General features: G+C 57.8%; 1 protein-coding gene across 3 annotated transcripts in view; it reads right to left on the bottom strand.

Annotated features, from left to right (window-relative positions):
* The window catches only part of LOC101013007 (polypeptide N-acetylgalactosaminyltransferase 9), an 80,306-nt gene that overhangs the window by 26,590 nt on the left and 33,051 nt on the right, over positions 1–20,665 (bottom strand). For all 3 annotated transcript variants that reach the window (XM_009182089.4, XM_009182090.4, XM_021923181.2), the window contains exon 2: positions 19,136–19,316. In XM_009182089.4, coding sequence (XP_009180353.1) covers positions 19,136–19,316 — 181 coding nt within the window. The remainder of the gene's footprint in view (positions 1–19,135; positions 19,317–20,665) is intronic.

Genomic DNA, 20,665 nt, shown 5'->3' with positions numbered 1-20,665 from the left:
CTGACCTCGTGATCCGCCCGTCTCAGCCTCCCAAAGTGCTGGGATTACAGGCTTGAGCCACCGCGCCCGGCCAATTCTTTCTTTAAGAAGAAATGGATCGGATGTGTCTGAGGTCCCAGGTGGAGCTGTTGGCCGTCATCTCCCGGCCAGAGCCCGGCCACACAGCCACAGCCATGGCCACGGCACCCTGCAAGGGATGCCAGGAAATGTGCTCTTCACTCTGGCTGGAGCCCAGATACATTTCAGAATTCTGTCAGGGAGGAGGAGTGGGAGAAAATAAGAGGAAGATGATGGTCAGTCATCGCCACAGAGGGAGGAAGGGGAGTGGGGGAGGAGACAGGGAGGCAGAGGTTCAGAAAGAGGAAGGAGGAGATGAAGTAGAGAAACAGTGGGGGGAGGAAGGATGGAGGGAGGAGACAGAGGCAAAGAGAACGAGACAACAGCAGCACAGTCCTTAAAAATCAAGCAGAGGGGAGAGCAGGTGCCTCAGCCGCTGCCGTCCGCTGCTTCCCCACAAAAGACGCTGCGCCCGTCACTCTGCACCCGTCACTCTCTGCCCGTCACTGTGCCCGTCACTCTGTGCCCGTCACTCTGCGCCCGTCACTGTGCCCTTCACTGTGCCCTTCACTCTGCGCCCGTCACTGTGCCCTTCACTGTGCCCTTCACTCTGTGCCCGGCTCCAAAGCAGCGACCACTGGGCGAACAGAGGGGTGTGTGACCAGCAACCACTCACTTCAGCACAGGCTGGCCCGCCAGCAAGAGGCTCTGGAACGTGGGAGGATGGGAGGTGAACAGCGGGGGGTCCTCAGTGAGGCTAAGACCCACACTCCCTGCGCCTGCTGGAGACCGCCCGTCGCCTCAGCACTAGTCGCGGCTTCAAGAATTAAGAACCTGAGCAGCTGATTCTGAAATTCATGTGGGAATGCAAAGGACCTTGGAGAGCCAAAGCGATCTTGAAAAAGAACCAGGTGGGAGGATTCACACCACCTCAAGTTAACGCTTATTTTAGAACCACAGCCATGGGCAGGGCAATGCTGGTGTGAAGCTAGACACAGAGAAAGATAAATCAAAATAGATAAAGGAGTAAGGTGAAGAAAGGATACTGCTTTGGCAAATGGGGAAATACACAAGCACACACACCTGCATGAGTCATGCAGACCCACACACACGCGAGAGCACATGCAGTGCACATGCACAGAGCCCACATGCTCACACTCACGCCTCCACACACACACCTTTTAAAACCCACACACACACAGACACACACGCAGTCACACACACACAAACCCACACACTGACCACCTGCGCCAGTCATACGCTATGCCACACAAACCCCACACTCGCACTCCGCATGTGCACAAACTTTCCACCACATGAACTCCCGCTCACCTAAACTCTCAAACCCATACCTTACTGCACTGCACCATACATGTTCACACACATACCTACCGCCTTCAAGCGGAAACCTGAAACATATGCTCTCACTCACACACCTTAGCTTGAAACAACCATTCTGGATAAATGAGTTTTGATCCGTATCTTCCACCACATACAAAAATTAACCCAGAGTGGATCATTGACCTAAACGTAAAACCTAAAACCATGAAGTCCCTGGAAGGGACAGAGAGCTTGGCTTTGGCAGATTTCTTCAATGGCAGCAAAAGCCACGATCAAAACAAACAAATGGATGGGTGGACTTTTATCAAAATACAAAATGTCTGTTCGCTGAAAGACACTCACTTTTTTTTTTTTTTTTTTTGAGGCCGGGTCTCGCTGTCACCCAGGCGTGGGTACAGTGGCGATCTCGGCTCACTGCAAGCTCCGCCTCCCGGAGTTCAGGCCATTCTCCTGCCTCCAGCCTCGAGTAGCTGGGACTACGAAGCGCCACCACGCCCGGCTAGTTTTTGTATTTTAGTGAGGCAGGTTTCCTCATATGTTAGCCAGGATGGTCTCGATCTCCTGACCTCGTGATCCGCCCTTCGGCCTCCCAAAGTGCTGGGATTACAGGCTTGAGCCACCGCGCCCGGCCTGAAAGACACTCTTAAGTGAATAGAAAGACATGCCACAGCAGACTGGGAGAAAGTATTTTCAAAGCACGTGTCTGATAAAGGACTTGTATCCAGAAGTAACACAGAGATCTCAAAACACGAAAACAAAATGTCCAGTGAAAACTGGGGAAAGATCAGAACAGACCCGTCAGCACTGAAGATGCACAGGTAGTGCGCAGGTGCCCCCCAGGCAGCCGCCAGGGAAACTGACTGACCTCCCGAGACCTACGGGGGCAGCTGTCTAGTTGGGCTGGCCGTGCCCTCGATGCCTGCTTGTCGGTGAGGGTCACAGAGCGGAGCATGCGTCGCGGCCAGGTGGGGATGGTGTGGTGACCCTTGGAAAACAATCTGGCCGTTTGTTGAAACATAAAACGTGGATATTTGAGGCTGGAGTTCAAGCCAGGGCTAGAGCTAGATGTCTGGGACTGTTTGCCTCCATTAGACAGGACTGAAAGGCACAGACAGAGGGAGGAGGCCAAGGCCTGGGCCCTGGAACCCCAACCTCGGAGCTCTGCAAAGGCACAGAGGCTGTGGGCTGTCTTTGACCAGGGAGAGGACTAGAAGTGACCTCAACACAGAGTCAGAGGGAGGCCCTCGTGAGGTGGAGTCACCTACTTGACAGTGACGAGGAAGATGCTAATAAGAATTTGCTGGGCATGGTGACAGGCCTCGTAGTGATTTCCACAAGAGGTGGCGGTTATCCCGTGGGGAAAGAGAGAAACAGAGACAGTGGCACAGGCTTTTCCGAGGAGCAGGGCGACAGGCAGAACAGAGGAGACAGGAGGTCAGTGCGGCCTCTGGAGCAGGAGCCTGAGGTCCCATTTGCGTCTGAGACGCTGGAGCAGGGAGACAGGCGGGAGGGAGTCGGGGAGGAGCCTGTGCCGGGTCCTAGAGCCCAGGGGGGGGTGGCCTTCGCCCAGGGCAGGTGCCACTCAGAGCAGGAGGGTGGGGCGTAGGAAGCCGGGCCTGTGGTCAGACATGGTTTCAGTTCAAATACCAGAAGTGACTGTGAAGAAAGCAGGAGTTCGGCTCCATGAATTCGGGGCTGAGGGTGGAATCGGGAAACAGACACCACTGGGAATGCACACCTGGGGCAGGTGTCAGGCCTTAGGGGCGGAGCCTGGGGTGGCGCCAAGTGCCTGCTGGGATCCTGGCCTGACCACTCACTTTCCCGTGTCTAACCAGCTACGCAGGCCTGGCCTTTGCCTGCAGAACACACCGGCGAGGGAGACAGGCGCACCGGATCGGCCAGTTCCCCGGATGACTTAGGCCCAGCCTGCTTTATAAACAGCTCTGAGGCCTGAACTGCACAGACAGACCCTCTCAACGAGGGCACCCCAGGTGATTTCGGTCTCCATGTACAAGAACCCACCCATCTGGAAGAAACTCTTCAAAGAAAACTGTTCCTGAGACTGCTTCTCGTTCAGTCCAACAAGAACAAGTCCCATTTAGGGACGAGAAAGGAAATAGGGTCACGTCTATTACAGGACATAGTGCTGAACAGACACCTTTTGTAAAACAGTCTATTGATTGTGGCCAAGACAATTGTAAAATATGGGATCGATTAACACTGAGCTTGGCACACAGTGAGCACCTCTGATCCTGGGTGTGAGAAACAGAAGCTAGGATTGTCATGGGGGCTGGGGCTGAAGTCAGCCCGACCCATGTCTCCCTGAAATATGATCACCAGGAACCTCCTCCAGAAGGCAAAGGCAGGCACGGGTCCTGCAGGCTTCCGCGAGGCCCTGCCTGAGGCAAACCCAGGAGAGCGCTGGGGCCTGGAGTATCCGGCAGGTGATGCCACCTCTGTGCCCTGCCAGGTGCCACCTGGAGATAAACCCCAGGGACAGGAGCCCCTGGGAACAGCTGGCTTCACATGCTAGCTCTTGGGTACATAATGGTTCGGATTTTACGACTGTAATCAATAGGAACCCAATTAGGCTGAGTGACTTCAATTCTTTCTTTTTTTTTTTTTTTTTTTTTTTTTTTTTTTTGAGTGAGTCGCTGTCGCCCAGGCTGGAGTGCAGTGGCCGGATCTCAGCTCACTGCAGCTCCGCCTCCCGGGTCCCTGCATCATTCTCCTGCCTCAGCCTCCCGAGTAGCGGGACTACAGGCATCCGCCACCTCGCCAGCTGGATTTTTAGAGTGTTTTTTTTTAGTAGAGACGAAGGGTTTCACCGTGTTAGCCAGGATGGTCTCGATCTCCTGACACCGTGATCCATGGTCTCAGCCTCCCAAAGTGCTGGGATTACAGGCGAGCCACGGCGCCCGGCCTTTCTTTAAGAAGAAATGGATGTCGGATGTGTCTGAACCCCAGGTGGGCTGGTGGCCGTCATCTCCCGGCCAGAGCCGAGCCACAGCCACAGCCATGGCCACGGCACCCTGCAAAGGGATGCCAGGAGAAATGTGCTCACTTGCTCTGGCTGGAGCCAGATACATTCAGAATTCTGTCAGGGAGGAGGTGGGAGGAGAAAATAAGAGGAAGATGGTCGATCATCGCCACAGAGGGAGGAGGAAGGGAGTGGGGGAGGAGACAGGGAGGCAGAGGTTCAGAAAGAGGAAGGAGGAGATGGAAATGCCTAGAGACAGTGGGGGAGGAGGAAGGATGGAGAGAGGGAGGGAGACAGAGAGGCAAAGAACAGAGACAACAGCAGCACAGTCAGCAAGAAAATCAAGCAGAGGGAGAGCAGGTGCCTCGGCCGCTTTGCCGTCGCTCACTTCCCACAAAACTGCGCCGTCCTCTGCACCCTCTGCCGTCACTGTGCCAAATCACTGTGCCCGTCACTCTGCGCCGTCACTGTGCCTTCCTGTACGCCACCCTTCCTGTCCACCCCTTCCTTCCATCCACCCTTCCATCCACTCTCCCTATCCACTCCCTATACCTTTATACCCTTCACTCTATGCCTGTCACTCTGCACCCGTCACTATGCCCTTCACTCCGCGCCCGTCACTGTGCCCTTCACTCCGCGCCCGTCACTCTGCGCCCATCACTCTGTGCCCGTCCCCCGTGCACCCTTCAGTGCTGTGTGTTACTGTGGCAGCAGCGGCCACATGGGGCCACATGGGGCCACACGTTCTCAGCACGGCGGTCATACGTGAACAGCTCGTGTTTGTCTCTGAGCCCTGGAGACACGTTTGCCAGCCGTCGAAACTCCAGTCACCCGCCACTGCCAGGGCTGGAGGGCGGGGGGAGGAGGAGACAGGAGAGGGGAGAACACGGTCACGCCCCGCCAGGCTCCCCAGCTCAGAGCAGCCCCAGAGCCGGCGGGGGATGCACCGTGGGGACGGACGCACGGTGGGGACCCCTCTGTGGGACCGGCCCAGGTCTCACAAGGACCCAGGGAAGCGCCTCGCGACAGGACACAGTGGGCAATGGCGCGGGCAGGATGGGGTCGGGGCAGGCGCTCCTTGGCGTTCTGATGGTGGCTCCACACAGGCCCGCCACGATGCCCCCACAGCAAACTTGTGCAGAAGAAAATATCGCAGTGCCACCGTCCCACTGCCGGGCGCTAAATTAGTTCCCAGCTTCCCACGACACCCGGCAGCGGTGGGAGTCCCAGGGCAGGTTGTCGCACATTCCTTCTGGACTGTTCTGTGTTTTCCGCAGGAGAATGCTCTATCTCACTTCGTGCCATGAATGTGCACCTAACAACCTGACACTCATCACAACCCTTTGTAGACAAATTGCTGTTTAAATTGGAAATAATGTGATACATACACCCCATTTTCACCCAGCACTAGTTAGCATAAAATAATTTGTTTTACCCATAATACAGTACCCTTCTCAATGAACAAATTGTCTTTAATTTTTAAAGGGATATTTATCAACCATACATTAAATATAACGATGAATGAAGCAATACAAAGCCTGTGCCCGACGCCCAGTTTAGGAAAAGTGGGTGATCACCCCGGCGTCCACCCCGCTCTGCTTCGCAGGCTGCCGTCTCTGGGCCTCGTGTGTGCCTGGGCTGGGCCTTCCCCATGGCTCTGCCCCACACCTTCCCATCCCCAGTCGCGCCCGGCATGCCTTTGAACTCGACGCCATGGCCACTGTCTCCCGCACACAGGCCTCGGAGCCCCACTCCTTCTCCTGACGTTTGAGTTCCTGAGATTCCACCCAAGTGGCTGTGAGCTCTGTGGTCATTCTCGCTGCCAGGCTATGTCTGTTCTATGAAATCACAGTTCCACTCTGCCGGTGGGGGCAGCAGTGGCTTCTGGACTCTCGTTCTTTCTTTCTTCTTTATTTTTGAGACAGAGTCTTACTCTGTTGCCCAGGCTGGAGTGCAGTGGTGCAATCTCGGCTCACTGCAAGCTCCGTCTCCCGGTTCAAGCGATTGTCCTGCCTCACCCTCCCAAGTAGCTGGGATTACAGGCGCGTGTCACCACACCCGGCTAATTTTTGTGTTTTCAGTAGAGACAGGGTTTCACCTTTTTGGCCAGGCTGGTCTCACGTGATCCGCCCGCCTAGGCCTGGGGCTCCTGTTCTTGTTTGGTGCAGCTGCTGCTGGCTGCCTCCTTCTGGTTTCCAGCTGTGCCTGAACCAGCTCGCCCCACTTCAGTGGTGGCAAAGTGCCCTTCCTGGGGGCGGGCAGCCCAGGACCCACAGCTGGGCCCCTGTAGGCTTCAGCAGCTCTGTGTGAGCAGCCCTGGCCCCTGGCCCTATGCTGGAGGCAGCGTCCTCCCCATTCCGACGTCACAGAGGAAACAAATGCAAATCGTTCAGCAGTGGCCCCCAAATAACTCAGCCTGAGCGGAACCCGAGGGTTCTCTGTAGGATTTAAGTGGCACCGTTTCTGTCAGACAGAAAATAAACAAAATTTATGGTGTTTGGAAAGCATCAGAGTTGAACGAGATCATGGCACCCGGAGCCGCTTGAGAGCCGCAGTGATTGAGGGCTGGGCAGAGGCAACGCGGCTGGGGACAGGCCAGGAATGTCGGCCGTCGCCCCATTCAGGGAGCACAGGGCGCCCTTCCCAGGGCCTTGGGGCTCGGAGGAAATTCAACCCTGTCAAGCTCTGAGGCCTTCAGCGCATTTAGCTGAAGGAAGACCCACCGTGGTGGGCTCCAACCAGCATTTTCACATTCACAGTGAGGCCAGCCCGTTCCCGCTCCCACCAGCCCACTGCAGGCCAGAGAAAAGCCAGACGCCCTGCTCCACGTCCCTCTCACACTTCTCCGCTCTTCACAACAGGCAGCCTGGCCAGCCCCTTCTCACCTCCCTGGGCACTGCGGCTGCAACCCCAGGCCTGGCAAGGTCACGGTGACCTCCACACCAGCCCGTGCAATTCCAGGCTTCCCATCACCCCTGAGAAGGTCAAAGGCCCGGGTTGCTCAGCCAGGCTGCTCCCTCCACCATCCCCTCTCAGTTTCCTTTGGCTCACTCCCCTGCGGCCCAGCCCCTGGCTCTGTGGCCCGTGCTCTAGGCCTGCTCCTGCCCCAGGGCCTTTGCACTCCCCACCCCTACCTGGATACCTGGATGGCCACATGGGCCCTCACCCTTCAAGAGGCTCACCCCGTGCTCAACGTAAAATCACACCAGGGCCCCGGCCTCCAGCGTGCTGCTCTGCCTCTCCCGCCCCCACCCCCGGCTTGCTCTTTGCACCCCTGCCCTGCTCTCCTGCCAGCCAGGGCTCCTGGAGCAGGGGTTCTGCCTGCGGGTTTGCTGTTTCACCGCCTCATCCCGGCACCCAGAACTGTAGACGCGCACAGGGCTCCATGTGTGGCCTTTATGGAGCTTGAATTCATCGCTCACGGCAGAGGGGAAGGCAGGTGATGAGCAGGCAGCATCCAAAGCCTCAAAGCTGTCAGTGAGTCTCCAGATAGTTTTGTTTGAACATAACATTAAAAGTCTAAGTTGTGGCTTGGGCTGAATTAGAAGGTACAGCACCACACACACACACATGCACACGTGAACATATGCCACACACAAGAACATACCCTCCACACCCGCACACATGTGCAGACACATCTGTGAACACACCACAGACACACATGTGCACACAAGATACACCGCACACACACGCACCCTCCCCCCGTGGGCTCCTGGCAGCAGGGGCTGTTCCCATCGCTCAGGTGCTTGCCCCACCTGGGGAACTGTCCAGTTGTCACCAACTCACTTCTAAGCCATCTATCGGGGCTTCCCAGCCTTAACCCCAGACTGCACGCTCAGCCTCTCCCTGTCCACCCTGGCGTGATGTGAAAAGGTTCAGCCCCTCCCTGTCCCTTCTTTCCCCCCCGTCTAGGCTGTCCTCGCCAGGCCATGGACTTCTGCTGTTGCCCTGCTCGGCTCCTTTCCTCCTCCTCCCTGTAAAACGTGGGGCTCACCCTGGCAGGAACTCCCCAAGTAGCAGGGTGGAGTTCCAGCCTGGATGAAGGGGAGGACACAGAACCGGGTCTGAGCCAATCAGCATGGCAGTAGGCTTGGGGAGAGACGCACGGCCCAGTCAGAGCCAGGACAGGGTGGCTGGGCTCCGGGAGACAGGACGTGAGGCTGGAGCGGCTGCAGCCTCTTGCAGACAGTGGAGGCTCAGGCTAAGCCCGCAAGGTCAAGAGGAGCGTGGAGAGCTGGCAAGACGCTGGCCCGATGACATTGCCTGAGCCATGAATCCTACTGGCCAACGCCAGGACTTCCTCAGGCCTCGTCATTGCAGGGACACTTCCCTCCCTTCCTCCGTCTCTCTCCTCACTGCCTCTCTGTCTAGCTTGAGCCAATTTGAGATGGATTTTCTGTCACTTGCTGTTGAAGGAGTCCTGCTCCAGCCCAGGTGGATTTCGTGCAAATGAAACCCACAGTATTCAGGTCTGTGTGGAAGCGCTCGCCTGTGATCGGCGCGTGCCCTTCCCTTGTGAACAGGAGCCGTGGGTGATACGAGCGTCTCGGCTGGGCTGCCAGTGTCCATCTGAGGTCCGTCTGTCTCCAGGTGTGTGCTGCGTCTGTGGGTGAGACGCTGTGTGTGCATGTGTGTGTGCCCAGGTGTGTGTGCGGGAGACGGGGGAGCTGGATCCCAGGCCTGAGAAGGCTCTTCCTGCTTAGAGAGTCCAGGGCTGCCCGGCATCGAGCGGGCTCTGCCCCACAGGTCCCAGTGAATCCACACTGCAGCAGGAAGCCACAGGGCGGGAACCTCAGCTTTCTGGTTTGGCTTCCATGAACCAAGGACAAGACTGGCTTGAAGTTGTGCCCAGAGAGGCCCGCAGAGCTACTTCAAAGGCAAAGACCACCCGGTGGGAGTGGGTCCCCCTTGAGCTCACCCGAGGGTCCCACTCCCCCTGAGACATTTCCTTCCCAGGGCACAGACCCCAGGCCTGGACGGAACCAGGTATGCGTGAAATGGGAAGATGTCAGTTGGGGAACTGGCTGCAGCTCCCACCCCTTGATGAGGAACAAAACCTGGTAGCTGCCCCTGCGGAAAAGCCACACGGCTCGCCGCACGTCTCCACAATGGTGCCTGGCTTCTCCCATCCTCAATGTCCACGTTCCCCGCTTCTCATCACAGACCCGACACGCAGGAGGCTTAGACAGAGCACCTTCGTCAGGAAGCTGGACCGGGCTGAGGTACCTGCTCCCAGCACCTCAAAGTGCCATCCACTAAATATGCACCGATTAGAGCTGACGGCCAGGCTGCTCAGGCTTCCACGGTTAATATGCGTGAAGACTCCACAAACACAGAGCAGGGGCATGTTACTGTGCTGGGATGTAGGACGGCTTCTCGGATAAGGTCATTCATTTTTATGATTCTGCTTAATTTGGATTTGCCCGTCTTCCTTTCATTATCCCATGGGCCAGTCTTAATACTCAGGACCTATGTCACGTGCTTTGCGGCATAATTAAAGCCACTACCTAATTAGAAAAGCACCTACCGCCCGACAAAAGGAAATCAGTGACGCAGCTCACGGAGAAAGCGGTGAGGAGCTGGTTTGAAAGCGGATGGAATCACCTGTTGGAGCCAGAACACACACACACGCACATATGCACACACATCACACACGTGCACACACACACACGCACATATGCACACACACATCACACACGTGCACACACACACATCACACACGTGCACACACACGTGACACATCACTGCAAGCTACGTATTGCCCCAGCATGCACACACGCACACATCGCATAATGCACACACACACGCACACACATCACACACACACATGCACATATGCACACACACACATCACACACGTGCACACACACACGCACATATGCGCACACACACATCACACACGTGAACACATGTCCACATATGCACGCATGCACACACATCTGTGGACACACACGCATCAATATTATCGCATTAATGCACACACACACGCTATACACACATACACGCGTAATACATGTTCACACGATGCATGCACACACATCTGTGACACGACACACATCACAATAATATGCACACACACACATCTGTGGACACACACGTGCACACATCACACACATGCACACACACGCACATATGCACACACACACATCACACACGTGCACACACACATGCACACACATCACACACGCGGGTAATATTATATGTCCATGCATATGCACGATGCACACACATCTGTGACACACACGCACATCACACACGCATACACACACGCACACACACCCCACACCGCACACACACACGCACACACATCACACACGTGCACACATGTCCACATACGCATGCATGCACACACATCTGTGGACACATACACACATCACACACATGCACACACACATCTGTGGACACACACGTACACACATCACACACATGCACACACACGACATATGCACACACACACATCACACACATGCACACACACATGCACACACATCACACACGTGCACATATGTCCACATATGCACGCATGCACACACATCTGTGGACACACACGTACACACATCACACACGCACACACACACGCACACACATCACACACGTGCACACACACACGCACACATCACACACGTGCACACATGTCCACATATGCACGCATGCACACACATCTGTGGACACACACGTACACACATCACACACGTACACACACACATCTGTGGGCACACACACGGATACATGCACACATGTACACGCAGACACACATGTACACATACAGGCATGCACACCTATGTTCTATGTGTGTTTCCGACGACTAGACCCACCAAACCAAACCAATCAGCAGTGCAGTTTCTGCCGAGATAGTTGGCGTCTGAGGGGTTAAAGCCATGCAGGAAATCCAAGTCTGAGTTTTGAGTGGGCCCGGCTGAGCTTGCTTTTGTTTACTTCTTTAATCATCCATGGACTCTTCTGAGGCCTGCAATAGCCAGGCGCACCCACCCACGTGGGACAAGATGCAGCTTCCGTGGCTGCTGGCAGGGGATGGAAGACTCCCACAGACGCCTGCTAACATCACATGCCCGTGTGTCACCACGATGCCACGTCCAGTCTGAGCCATTCCTCGCCCATGTCCCTGTCCTTGTTGCATAGCCGGCCTCCAGCGTGTGGCTTCGTGCAGCGACCGGACTGTCGTGTGACTTTCTGCCACGGTTGCCAGGGTTGGCACTGAGGCAGACCTGCTGGGGGGTTCTGGGTTGCAGCTGGAGCGCTGGCACTGCCCGGACGTCTCTCTTCGTGCTGCCCCAGGATCCGTCCAGGTCGACTCCCCGTGTGAAGCGTGTGGGCTGCCTCACAGCCCGGTGGCTCCAGGACTGCTGAGGGCTCCCCTACAGCCCTGGCTCTGCTACCAGCACTGGGCTAGAAGCAACTCACCTTCCCACAGCCGCCCTGAAGGCACGTAGCATCACCCTGGATGTCCTGTCTTGATGGGTGCAGAATCCCACGGGTTTCAAGGGCAGGAACGAGGTTCTGGAAGGCGTGTTTCCATCCATCCTTGGCAAATACCATCTGCCACAATGGGCTCTGTGAAGAAGTGAGATTCTGGGAAAACGCACACCGTATAACAGGAGCCAGTGCACGGCGGCCCAGGGGCCAAGTCCTGCCACCATCTGTTGCCATGGATGCAGGGGCCTGGCTCCCAGCCATGCCCGCTCACATGGGATTGACCATGGCCACCCTCCTGCCACAACAACAGGGTTGGGGAAACTGATAACTATCTCTCAGCAGCTATCCCCACGGAGACTGTGGGGCCCAGAAGCCTCAAATGTTGACATCTGGCCCTTTCTAGACAAAGTGTGCCAAGTCCCAGGACGTCAGCCACGAGGGAGTTGCTGCCCAGGCATGAGCGCAGCCTGGCGAGGGAGTCGCTGAGCAGGTGTGACTACAGCCTGGCGCCTGAGCTGCAGCTGGGACTCCAGCTGGGGAGACACTTCTCCAGGGGCTGGGGAGCCCCTGCCCCGAGCACGGCTCTGAGCCTCTCTCTTCTGAAGCTGAGGCCCTGCCTCTCAGTCAGCATCCAACAGTGGCAGCCACAGAAATCCAGGTCAGCCTGGGGAGAGGCAGACATGCTTTGGTTCACACAATGGCAGGGCCTAGGGAGGAGCTTCAGGCTCTGCTGGACTCAGGGCCTGGGATGTGCACTCGGGGGAGCCCCTCACACGAGGCCTCACTCACACCCAGATTCCCCGCACGTCCCAGCCGAGGCCTCACTCACACCCAGGCTTCCTGAGTGTCCCGGCCAAGGCGGTCCCTCAGAGGCCCTAGCTCTGTGGTCTGCATATCTGTGTCCCTCCCACGGTCGCATGTTGAAGCCGTGACCCTCTAACTAGTGACACTATCAGGAGGCGGGACCTTTGGGAGTGATGAGGTTGTGGGGTGGAGCCTCGTGAACGGAAATGGGATTTGTGCCATATTCAAGGGAGTCCCGAGCTGCCTCGCCCATTTCACCCCAGGAGGATACAAGGGGACAGCTGCCAACAACCTGACAGAGACCCTGTGCCAGGCTCCACCCCACCGGCACCCTGACCTTGGACTTCTGGCCTTGAGAATGGTGAGAAACTCCGTGTGCTGTTTATAAGCCACCCGGTCAGTGGCGCCCTGACCATGGCCAGCAGCTCTGAGGCCCTCCGTCCACCCCGGCCCCCTTCCCCTCACCCCCACACCCTCTCTGGTTTTTCTAAACTTCTTTCCATTCTAACCCCACCCTCTGGCCCCTGTGGGCTCTGGAGAAGCCCTGGGGACACTAGGCAGGGGCCAGGCTGCTGGGCTCCCTGAGGCCTCTGGGGGATGGGAGTGGGGGTTAAAGTCATCCAGGGTTTCACCAGGGAGGGGCTCCAGCAAGACCCTGTTTAAACCTCCTTCCTACCACAGCATGAGCACCGGGTCACACCCTTCCTACTACAGCATGAGTGCTGTGTGACGAGACCCTGTTTAAACCTCCTTCCTACCACAGCTTGAACACGGCGTCACACTCCTCCTACCACCGCGTAAGCACCGCGTGACGCTCTTCCTACCACAGCATGGGCACCGCCTCACAAGACCCTGTTTAAAGCTCCTTCCTGCCACAGTGTCAGCGCCGCATCCCACCCTTCCTACCACAGCGTGAGGGCCTCCTCATACTCCTCCTACCACAGCGTGAGGGCCTCGTCACACTCCTCCTACCACAGCGTGAGGGCCGCGTGACACTCCTCCTACCACATGGTGGGCGCCGCCTCACAAGACTCTGTTTAAACTTCCTTCCTACCACAGCGGGGACGCCGCGTCGTGCTCTCTGGGTGTGTCTTAAGGTGTGAATAATCCAGACTTCTGAGTTTTAAAAAATACCAAAAATAAAATAATTAGGCATCAAACATACAAGTTACTTGAGGATTTAAAACTAGCACAGCAGGCTGGAACACGAGGCCCCTAACCCGATGGTGTCATCTTTACACCCACAGCCCCCGCCCGGGAGGGTCTGAGCCAGGCAGCCTCCCCGGGAGCCGGTGCTGACACAGCCAGAGAAACCATTCCAGACCCGGGCCCCGCTGTCCCCAACACCTGCAGGCCAGTGACTCAGGGCGGTGGAGAAAGCCCAGAGGAAGTGGAGGCGGAGCTGCCCTCCCTGGGGCCGGGCCCGCCGTCTGGACGCGTGTCCAGCCGCTGGTTTAGGGGAATCGGGAGGGCTCACTTGAGCGTCCCTTCTCTGCTCACTCTTCCAACCCGGGACAGAAGACCTGACTGCTGCCCACACCAAAGCGTGTTCCCAGGGCACACGCCACTCGGGCCCGGGCAGGCAGGGCCGCTCCTCGTGCCTGGGGAGCCTGGAGCTGTCGGCCCTGCAGCTGAGGCCACGGGAGGCCAGGGACATGCAAGGTGGGTGCCCGAAGTCACTTCTAGAGCGGGTTCGGTGTCTCTGAAGGTCCAACTCTGCCCTGACACATCGGAGAAAATGCCACTAGCCCCTGCTGTGGACGCTGGGCCCCCGGGGAGGCCTCTACCCTGTCACCCAGCCCGTCCCAACAGGACTCAGCCTCCAGTGGCTGCCATCAGACCTCGGCACAGTGACTGTCACCGCAGAGGGCCAGAGGCCGCGTGTGGGACGGCAGGGGCCGCGGGGTCTCTGTGCTCCCCAGTGACCCCGGTGTCCGCCGGGGCGGCCCCGCTCCCCAGCCCCCTCCAATGCGGATTTAGTCTCGTTTCCCACAGGGAACGTGTAACAAGGCTTGACCAATCAGTGAACGCCATTCCCCAGGCTGCTGGCTGTGATTGGGTCCCAGACAAGCACGTGACCTACTATGGGCCAATGAAAGTCGCCCGAGAGTGTCGCTTGCATGGTTGCTGGGGGAGTCCAGAGTCCTCAGTGGGGACGGTGGCTGCAGCTGCCACACTTGGAGCCTGAGGACGGCGCGGCCGGTTCCTCCCTGGGATCTCCCCTCCCCGAGCCCAGGCTCTGCTCTGCCCAGCCCCATGCTGTCCCCTGTGCCACCGCTGTGGGCTTCCTGCCAGGCTCCTCCGCCCTCCGGCTTCTGTTGGGTTCAGTCTTGGGAGGCAGCCCCAGAGCCTGAAGGGTGGAAGGAGTGAGGGGCATCCCAGATCCCCTCCCCACCATCTTGGCAGTGGTTTCTTCTCTCCAGAGTTACTGTCCCTACCCACTGTCCTCTCTCTGCAGCTCCAGCTCTTGCTGGGCACCTGTGATTCTCGCCCCTGTCCCTTCAGGCCATGGAGAGAAGAACATTCCAGTGCAGTCACTTCCTGGATCAAATTCCTGGATGCCCAGTGTCCACCGGGTGTCCTGGATTCACTGTGGTCACTGCCTGGATGCCCAGTGTCCACCGGGTCTCCTGGATCCACTTCCTGGATGCCCAGTGTCTGCCGAGTCTCCTGGATTCACCATGGTCACTGCCTGCATGCCCAGTGTCCACCAGGTCTCCCGGATCCACTTCCTGGATGCACAGTGTCCACTGGGTCTCCTGGATCCACTTCCTGGATGCCCAGTGTCCACCGGGTCTCCTGGATCCACTTCCTGGATGCCCAGTGTCCACTGGGTCTCCTGGATTCTGCCCATGTCCACGTGAGGGCACCATCAATTTCCTGCGAGGATCCTAAGAGAGTCAAGGTACATCTAACCCGAGAGCAGTCAGGGGTGGACCATCCCCTAGATCAAGCCATACCTGAAGCCCCACCTTTAAGTTGCCTGAGTCAACAGAGTCTCTTTTTGGGTTGGGCCATTTTTAATTGGATTTTAAGTCTTATTGACTGACCCATCCGGATGGCCAGCAGTAAGGGGTTTCTTTTTGGAGGATGAGGGACACCAATGTGTCTTCTCCAAGGTGAGGAGATGCCTGAAGGACAGGAGGCACTCACAGGAGGCCCTAGAGACAGATGTGCCCCACAGGCATCCCGAGGACGCCTGCGGCCTGGCAGCATGGAGACTCTGGGTGAAAACAGAACCTTGTGAGCTGCCCTATCTGTGTCTGTGAAGCAAAGTGTCCGGAAGGGGCCTGCGTGGAAGCTTCCGAGAGCAGTTAGGGGAAGGGGGCCCACATCCTCCCCGAAGGGCTGGAGAGGGAGGCAGGCTGTGCCCCCAGCCCAGAGTTGGGAGGAGGCCGGCAAGCAGCAGCTGTGGAAAGGAGGCGGAGCCCCCCAACTCCTGAGCCAGCAGAGGAAGGAGTGGGACAGAGCCCACCCCAGAGGGAGATGAGACCCTGGGGAAGAGACCCCTCAGGGCGGCCCCCAGCCCCTCCCGGGCTCAGCTTTCAGCCTGCACCCCCGTCTGGTCCCTCAGAATGATGGGGGTTTCCACTCTTTTTCTGTAAAATCTCTAGACTCCACGTCCCCGCTCTGCCACCACCTACTCTCTGTGGGATCTCAATAAGGAGATTTAACCCTTCCTGCCTCAGTTTCCCCATGTATAAAATGGGACAATAACAGGCTCTGCCTCTAAGCTCGCTGCAGGAATTAAGGGAACAGTGCATGGTCTGCAGCCAGCCCCTTGCCGCCAGCAGTTCTTCAATGACCCCAGGGAAAGGCCAGGCACCGTGGAGATGCTTCCCAGCCATACTCGCTGAGCTGCGCCGGGTTCGGGTCTCTCCACCCAAGCTCCTTTTCGGAAAGTGGTCCCTGGGAAGATGGATAAGACCCAGCGTCCACCGGGGTCTGCTTTCTAGGTGGTACCTGTGAGGGCTGTTGCAGGTGAATTATTCCCTGTGATCTATTCTGCAGGCACCGGGGAAGCTCTGGGTTGGGTGCGGAGCTGGAGAGACCATGGGCAGGGCCTGCGAGGGGCAGGTGAGGGGCCAGGAGGCCTTCGCATTCGAGCTTCTCGGCCACATGTGCAGGGGCGGGCTAGGTGTGGGGTGGGTGTTTCACTGGTGTCAAAGCCTCCTCACTTTTTTGGGGAAAGAAATGGGATATAAATACATGTATAAATATCTATATAAAATTCACATTCTCTAATTCAGGAGGCAGAGAGCTGTGTGCCTTCAAACCAGAGTATCTGTAAACTGGGTTTCTATCAGTGAGGGTATAGAGCAAATGCCAGTTCTTTCAAGGTTCACCCCGATGTCGTCTTCTGTGACATAAGAACGAAGCTGGGACTGGCCACTCCTGCCAGACTTTATCTTGGCAGACGGGTTTCTTGCCGCACAACAGCTGCCTAGAGGCTCATAGCCAAGAACGGTGCTCACTCCAGCAGTGAGGCTAGCCCTGACAGCAAACAGAGTTCACCCCCAAATTTAGGACACACAGGAGTCTTCAAACCCCCGACACATGCACACCCACATGTGCACACATGTACACACGCACATACATGCCTGCACACGTGCACACATGCACACGCGTGCACACACGCACACGCGTGCACACGCACGTGCACACACGCATGCACACACACACGCACACACACCGTGCACACTCATTGCACAGGTCAGCTGACGTGCACCAGCCACTTTCCAAACCGAAGTCATTCCAGCCCCAAGTCTGTAGCTGGCACCACATGAAAACACCACTGTGTTCTTACTTATGGAGCATGTTTCTTTAAATTGGCCTATTTTAAAACTAAATGCATTTTTTATTTGAAAAGGAATCTTCATTTCACCACTGCAAATGGAAAGCTGGCATCGCTTGTGTTAAATCATGGTAACCATGAAAATAAGTGGAATGAAAATAAAATAATGTCGTTGCACTCTGGATGTGGTTCAGGTGCGGAAGCCTCCGTGCCCAGGCCTCGGCCCTGTTTGTCTAAACGACTCGTGGAGACCCCCTCCAGGAGGAATCAGAGCCTCGGGAGCTGGGCACGCCTCACCTGCACCGCTGTGCCGTCTAAGGAAGCCTCATGACACCTAGAATCGGTTCCCAGCGCGTGTTTGTAGGAAAGGTGTGAAGTGGGCCCCACTTGGCTAGAACAGGGAGCTCCGGCTTCCCGCAGCCACCTCTACGTGGCCCGGGGTGCTCCCTGCACCCCCGGACACCGCAGGCCCGTCTGGCCATCTCACGTCCCTCCGTCCACACGCGGGGAACCCCAGAGCAGCTGAGTGAACGCCCTGGGAACCACTGCCTGAGTCACAAGGAATGGAATGGGGCTGAGACACACCTTTCCTCCCCGCTTCTCTTCCCTGCCAGCCTCCCCATCCCCATCTCAAATGAGCTCCTGGCCCAAGAATCCTGGTGTCAGGGTCCCCTGGTGGGTGGGGCAGGCTGACCACACCAGGAGCTGCAGAGGGGGCTGCCCTCCCACCTGCTCTCCCTCTGGCAGCTCCAGGAGGAGGCAAGTATGGCTGAGGCCACCTGCCACCACCCCACGGTGACAACGCGGCCCTGCTGGGCAGCCCTGAGCGCCCGGCTTCTGCAGGACGATGCCACCAGGGGCCCTCCCAGGGAGCATCCTGTCATGGGCTGGGCTCTGTGGACGGAGGCGCAGGAGGGGCTGGCAAATCCTGCCTTGTCGTGGCTGCTCCCTCAGGACAGGTGTGAGGGTCAGAGACCAGGCTCCATCCCGAGTGGCACTGAGGCAAAGCCGTAGCCTCCAGGGCCTGGCTCCTGATTCACCCACTCTTGCAGCTTGGGGGGTGACAGGATGGGAGGTACGCAGGCCACGGATGGAACGGGAATGCCCTTCGCTTCAGACACAAGCGACACCCAGCTCAGCAGTGAGAGGCCACAGCAGGTGGGACCAGGGCTGGCAGGGCCTGACACAGGGTGCCTGTGCTGCGTGAGCCATGATGCCTCAGCCCGGCTTCCGTGATCCCCAGATGCAGCTATGGCAGGGGTGCCCCAAGCCTGGGGTAGGCCCTGGGAAGGACGCCCGCAGCCAAAAGTAGGGGAGGGGGAGAGACACAGAGAGAGAGAAAGACAGAAGATACAGAGAGATTGAGAGAAGGAGAGAGGGAGAGACAGAGAGAGAGACAGGAGAGACAGAGGAGGAGAGACAGGGAAGACAGAGGAGGCAGGAGGGCCCCACTGGCCGGGGCTCCTGACCACTCCACTTTCCCACAGCAGACCTTTGCGCCTTTCTCCCAGGAGCCCACAGCTCGGGAGGCCACTCACTTCCCCGGCCGGCGCGGGGGGGCACTCACTTCCCCGGCCGGCTTGGGGGGGGCACTAACCTCCCCGGCCGGCGCAGGGGGCCACTTACTTCCCCGGCCGGCGGGGGGGGGGGCACTCACTTCCCTGGCCCGGAGTGGGGGCGGCTCACTTCTCTAGCCAGCATGGGGGCGCAGCTCATTCACTCACTTTCTGGGCCGGTAGTCGGGGATGCTCCGATCCAGGGAGATGCGGTCACTGAGCTGAGCATTGTAGCCGTACTCCTCATACTTGCCTTCCGCCTCCTGGCCGTCATCACGCAGGGTCGCCGCCAAGCCGCCCTGGCCCAGGCCTCCTGGCCCCTCCACCAGGCCGATGGGCTTGGCGAGGCCTGGGGGAAAGGAAGAGAGGGAGGTCAGGCAGGCCCAGGACACGCTGCATCTATACCCAGGAGACTCCCCTCCCACCCCTCTCCCCGACAGCCGCTTCCCCCGCCCCCGGTGCAAGCCCAGCAAACTCTGCAGATGGGAGGCTGCCAGCTTGGGACATTCCAGAAAGTGCAGAGTGAAGGGCGGTGCTGGGCGGAGGAGGGAGGGATGAATGGGTGGTGCATGGGGCTCTGAAGGCGGTGGACTCTGTGTGATGCTGTAATGGTGGAATTTGTTACTATGTATTTTTTGATTCAGGGTCTTGCTCTGTCACTCAGACTGCAGTGCAGTGGCACTATCTCAGCTCACTGCAGCTGGGCAGCCTGGAACTCCCAGGCTCAAGCGATCCTCCCACCCCAGCCTCCTGAGTAGCTGGGCACACCACCACAACCGGCAAATTTTTGTATTTTTAGTGGAGACGGTTTCACTGTGGTGGTCAGGCTGGTCTTGAACTCATGACTTCAAGCGATCCACCTACCTAGGCCTCCCAAAGTGCTGGGATTGCAGGCGTGAGTCACTGCGCTGGCCAATACCTGTTCTTACGCAATTGTCCAAACCCACAGCAGGTGTGACACTGAGTGGGCCCCTGTGAGCCACGGCCCTGGGTGAGCCGCCTGCATCGGGCGGCGTCGGCTCGATACACAGTCACACTCACGCACGTTCACGCCCGGGCACTGTGCCTGGAGGGTGGAGGATGCGGGAACTCCGCTCAGTCTCTATCAACCCGAAACTGCTGTGACGGTCAGACCTACTGATGCTAAAAATATTAACTCAAAAACTGCAATGACTCTAAGAAGATCAGGTGTTTTAAACGCCACGCCACTGCCACCAACCCCACCAGCCCTGACGCCGTCTGCCTGCGTAACTTGAGCTGAACACATATCCGCATGCATGCTGCTACTCTGGGGTAGGAAGAACCGAGCCGTCGACACAGGCAGCAGCCAAGACGCGGCTCACACACGTGACGCCAAGTCAAAGAATCAACACAGGAGACCTCATCCCGTGTGGCCACCGGCGTGAGGTTCAAGAACAGACGGAATCCCAATCCTACCCCACAGCCATCGGGGCGGGACGGGGACCCCGGGCTGGGGCAGTGTCGACTGGAAAGGGGCCGGTGGAACCTCTGGGCTGATGGGGAGGCTCCACGGCTTTGTCAGGGTGTATGGAGCAGGTGCCCAAGGGGGCCGGGCCAGGGAAAGTTCTAGGTGCTCAGTTGTGCTGGGCAAGTGGACGTGGCTTGGGGATGCTGATCCCACGGGGACGGGGGTGAGAGGGGTATCTGCCCCCATAGATGGCACCGTTGGCTGTCTCT

Source organism: Papio anubis, chromosome 9, assembly GCF_008728515.1.
Source record: "Papio anubis isolate 15944 chromosome 9, Panubis1.0, whole genome shotgun sequence".
Taxonomy (NCBI): domain Eukaryota; kingdom Metazoa; phylum Chordata; class Mammalia; order Primates; family Cercopithecidae; genus Papio; species Papio anubis.
The sequence above is the reverse complement of the archived record's forward strand: the minus strand, read 5'-3'. Positions and strand labels throughout refer to the sequence as shown.